The 2,395-nt window shown below is 41.3% G+C and overlaps 1 protein-coding gene across 1 annotated transcript in view; it reads left to right on the top strand.

Annotated features, from left to right (window-relative positions):
• The window catches only part of LOC107080788 (chromobox protein homolog 1-like), a 12,226-nt gene extending 10,201 nt beyond the window's left edge, over positions 1-2,025 (top strand). The window contains exon 5 of the mRNA XM_015368991.1: positions 574-2,025. Coding sequence (XP_015224477.1) covers positions 574-724 — 151 coding nt within the window. The 3' untranslated portion in view covers positions 725-2,025. The remainder of the gene's footprint in view (positions 1-573) is intronic.
• Positions 2,026-2,395: the final 370 nt, after the last annotated feature.

Here is a 2,395-nt window from a genome sequence, read left to right as displayed (position 1 = left end):
TATATATATATATATATATATATATATATATATATATATATATATTAGTCATGGGTACTAGTTGATGGCATTAAAAATATTTCTAAGAGCATTAAATAAGTTACTCATTCATGTATAAACCCTGTGTAAAAACACTGACACATTTCTTATTCAAAACAGACGTCAAAATGTTCTGTTTTTATTCTGCTGCTAGTCCCAGGTTATCTAATCTTGCTGCTGCTGCTGAGCTCTAAAAACGTCTGAATGTTTTCGTGGCTCCATGACCTCTGACCCTGAGATCTGAACAAATGCAGACTGCAACAGAACTGTGGATGTTCAAGGACGCGCCACGTTATGGTAGATTTATGCTAAGTACGAACTCGGCTCTTGAACGCTCCTCTCCATTGGTTTGGGGTTTGAACGCAGCTCAGTTCCAAACTTGGATGTGAAATGATATTTAAACTGTTTTGCTTTAAAAGTTTAACTTTGCTGATGATATAAAATGTATTTTCATGTTTTCTATAAATATTTAGCAGCTAAAGTCCTGTTAATCCAGAACCTGACTGTTTGTCTCCTTTCATTCCACGTCGACAGGAAGAACTCGGACGAGGCGGACCTGGTCCCGGCCAAAGAGGCCAACGTCAAATGCCCCCAGGTGGTGATCTCCTTCTACGAGGAGCGCCTGACATGGCACTCCTACCCGACGGAAGAGGAGGAAAAGAAGGAGGAAGAAAAAAAAGACTAGGGGGGGCGAGAGGGGAAAGAAGCAAGGCAGGAAAACGGGCTTGACCCCCAGCTGACCCTTCAGTTTCAGAGTCCCTGGCCTCCCGTTCTCTGCACCTGCTGCCGTCAGCGAAGGTGGCGGATCCGTTTTCCTGCCCTGTGAAGGAGGTCGTCCTGAAAAGATGTTCCCACCCGTCACCCCCCACCCCCCACCTCCCTCCTTTCGCCAAGAATGTGTTGATTGGTGCCTTTTTAGTGTTTCCTGCAGACCACAGAGTATCTGAATGAAATCCAAAAAAACGATGAATTTCTCAGCTTCAGTGTTTGGTATCAGGCTCAGCTTTACTTCATCCCTCGTTAGAATAGTTTTTTTTTTAATGTTCGGGTCATGACGATTATGACAGAAACGTCCGATAGACTTTGCGTTTCACGGGTGGGAACTTCTTTTTTAAGCTGTAGGAACGCGCCGAGCTTTCCGACGGAAAACGTTCGTTTTCTCATCCAGAGAAGTCGTCGATCTGATCCCAACAAACAGGCGGTTAGAGAAGATTTCGCTTTAAAGTGGGCGCTTCTGGTGAATTCACTTTTTTTTTTTTTTCAATCCTGTAACAAAGTGGATTCAACCAGAATTGGAGCCCGATGGGGGGGAAAAAATGCTTCTCTGGCCCCGTTTCTGTTCCCTAGGTTGTAAAATTGTTCTCATGCACTGCTGGGCAACACTCAAGACATCTAGTATTTCTTAGCTGGTCTCTGCTGCAGACAAACTGATTTCTAGTTGGAACTGATGTAGCGAGCGGCATCAGTCTTAGTTTTTCCTTTGTGCTTCTGTCTAATGGTTCCAGTGGTTGTGTTAATTGTAGCCCAGCTGTGCAGCTCTGTGGAAACTGTAATAGTGTTGTAGTTTTCTTTGTCGGCTGCGTTAGATTTCCTCCCTCTAGGTTTTTTTTTTTTTGCTTTGGGATTCATGCCTTTTTAAAAACACGTCGATAGTGACTGCATGCGTTGCACCGTCATCATGACCTTTTTAACTCCTTCTATCCGAGCTGGATCAACTGACGGTTCTCTGCAGTATTTCAGTATTCCTCCTGTTGGAATTTAGTTGATGAAATGCTTTTCTATTCCTGCAGCTCATCTTTCTGTATATTTTCCTGTTTTTATCTGAACCGCCTCTCATCTGATGTAATCACTCGATTTGTCTGTGCTACTTTTTTTTTTTTATATATATATATATCTTTTTGTTCCTAGTGGTTTATCTCGATCTGTTGCATGTCTGTTGATCTACTTTTAAACGCAGATTTAAAACAATAAAAAATTGGGATCCATGAGAAGTTTTAATCCTATTGTTTTCTTTGGAACATGGAAGATATGATTTGAAGTACGAGGGTTGTCCCGATACTAAGTAAAACATTCGATACTCGATACCACAAGAATAAAAACAAAGACTCTAAAATTCAACAGAAATATTTTCATTACTAAAAAAAATACAATAAATAAATGAGGTTGTTTGCTGTGCACTATAGGGCTCGGGATCCGAGTTGCATTGTGGGACGTGGCGGCCATATTGAGGGCTACGCGAACGTAAACATAGCTCTGATACAACATTGTTGTTGAAAGAAGAGACATAGAAGTAGAGAGAAAAAAAAAAGAGTAAAAAAGTTAAAATCCCGAAAAAGATCTGGAATTTACCGGGACA

Source organism: Cyprinodon variegatus, unplaced genomic scaffold, assembly GCF_000732505.1.
Source record: "Cyprinodon variegatus isolate N-32 unplaced genomic scaffold, C_variegatus-1.0 Scaffold2324, whole genome shotgun sequence".
NCBI lineage: Eukaryota > Metazoa > Chordata > Actinopteri > Cyprinodontiformes > Cyprinodontidae > Cyprinodon > Cyprinodon variegatus.
Note: the sequence above shows the minus strand (reverse complement) of the source record. Positions and strands in the feature narration are given on the sequence as shown.